Genomic DNA, 2,081 nt, shown 5'->3' with positions numbered 1-2,081 from the left:
GTCATTCCGTGGCGGTGGGCCGGGTGGCGGAGGAGCAGGGGGGCGGGTTCGGCGGGCCTCTGGATCACTACAGCGGATTAATCCGAGCTGGGACCCTGCGGGAGGACGAGCACCAGAGAGAGGTTCTGCAGAAACTGGACCAGCTTCACCGAACCCTGAGAGGATACAGCAACACACCCACATCCCTCTTCTCCAGGGTACAAACACACACGTTTCTATGGTTCTGTTTACTAACAAACATGTTACCTGATCTGTCATGTTTACGATCAGTTTAACACATTTTACAGGTGAGATTATACCTGATTTATATCTTATATAAAAAGTTTGTATTCCTGAAAAAACGTTTCCCCACCAGAGGGGGCGCTTGCGAGTAGGAAGTAATCTGCTTTTCCCCCACAAGATGGCCCAAATCTCATGTGAAGTCTCTGACTTTTATGTTGGCGCCTCCTGGTGGACTATGTGTAAAATGTCAGAATTCATATGATGCTGCTACAGCTGATATATATTTGTTGTCAAAATACCTTTTAGTACATATGTTGTTAAAATAAAATGAACAGTCCAATGATCATTTTACTGATATGTATAAAGACTGCAAAGACTGAAAAATCTTGAAGTCTGTATGAAGTTGGAGGTAGTTTGAGGATTAAATTTTTTATGCTTTTTAAGCTCAAAAAAAGGAGGGGGGGTCGTATTATACATGAGATTGTATTATACATGAATAAATATGGTATATACAATAGAAAACAAAGACAATACACAAATCAAAAATCAAAATAAAATGAAAGGTAGCAGAAGAAGGATAAATCTTATTGTCTGCCCCTTTTATCCCCAGAATATATTTAAAATATCTTTTAGGAGTTTCAAAGCCCACCTCTTAATAAATCATTTAAATTAGACATTAAAACAGTTTTTTTTTATTTCTTTCACTCAGCATGTCTCTATGCCACATCACAGATGTCTCATTTAGTTTTCAAGTTTCTAATTTCTTTTTTTTTCTGTTATATGTTTGCATCTTTTAGTTTTTCACCAAACCGATGCCTCCTAAAGGATGTTACATCTACGGTGACGTTGGTGAGAGCAGCAGCACACACACGTTACACATCTGGATCGAACAGGTTTTTTGTTGTGACATGTTTAAACCTGGCACTAAATGTCTTTGTTGTAACAAAGCTTCTTGGCAATAAATCTTATGCCATTTGAAAGCCTGTTTATTTCCATTTTAAATGTTGCCACATTTGTAAGGAACAAGCGTTTGTAGAGCTGAGTAGGTGGGCCGTACACATGAAGAATTAACCGGATCTGCTTTTCTATTGGAAAACAACTAATTTAGCTTATTGTTTTGAGCTTCTGGTCCCCCCAGGTGCTGCCAATCACAAGATTTATTGGCAAGAAGCATATAAATAATCTACCAAACACGAGTTTCTTTCCTTTCTGTTCTAAGTATTGAAACTGTTTCTTGTCTCAGGGACAGGGAAGACCATGGTGATGGACATGTTTTATTCTCATGTGGAGACAGAGAAGAAGAAGAGGGTTCACTTCCATGGCTTCATGCTGGATGTTCATCAACGTGAGCAGATCTTTTGGTGCTTCAGAACCTCTATGCTCTCATTTAACCTGACTGAGCTTCACACAGACTCATGGCTCTAATGCAGTCTCTACTAAGCTAAAATCTGGTGTGGTAGTAGCTGAGAGTCATTCACAACACACAGCCAGAGCTTATCATTTTCAGAGTTTCATCAAAATGGCTATAACTACCTCCTGAACAAAAACTGAAATTTTAAATCTAAAACAATATAAAGTATAAATCAGGCTGAACTTGTCCTGTTTTCATTCTTTAGGGATCCATCGGCTGAAGCAGAGCATGCCCAAAAGGAAGGCAGGAAAAATGGCCAAATCTTATGATCCCATAGCTCCAGTAGCTGAGGAGATCAGCGAGGAGGCCTGTCTGCTGTGCTTTGATGAGTTTCAGGTCCATTTTTATTTTAGTTTTTATTTATTTATCTTCAACATAACATTTTTGTATGTTTTATATGTATGTGTGTGTGTGTATAGATAGATAGATAGATAGATAGATAGATAGA

At 38.7% G+C, this 2,081-nt stretch overlaps 1 protein-coding gene across 1 annotated transcript in view; it reads left to right on the top strand.

Annotated features, from left to right (window-relative positions):
- LOC106533323 (lactation elevated protein 1) overlaps positions 1-2,081 on the top strand; it is a gene marked incomplete at its 5' end in the record, with an annotated part of 21,943 nt that continues 19,862 nt past the window's right edge. Inside the window, 4 exon segments of the mRNA XM_014029588.1 lie at positions 1-197; positions 1,020-1,071; positions 1,466-1,567; positions 1,839-1,969. Coding sequence (XP_013885042.1) covers positions 1-197; positions 1,020-1,071; positions 1,466-1,567; positions 1,839-1,969 — 482 coding nt within the window.

The sequence above is a fragment of the Austrofundulus limnaeus genome, unplaced genomic scaffold (genome assembly GCF_001266775.1).
Source record: "Austrofundulus limnaeus strain Quisiro unplaced genomic scaffold, Austrofundulus_limnaeus-1.0 Scaffold923, whole genome shotgun sequence".
NCBI classification, from domain to species: Eukaryota; Metazoa; Chordata; class Actinopteri; order Cyprinodontiformes; family Rivulidae; genus Austrofundulus; species Austrofundulus limnaeus.
Note: the sequence above shows the minus strand (reverse complement) of the source record. Positions and strands in the feature narration are given on the sequence as shown.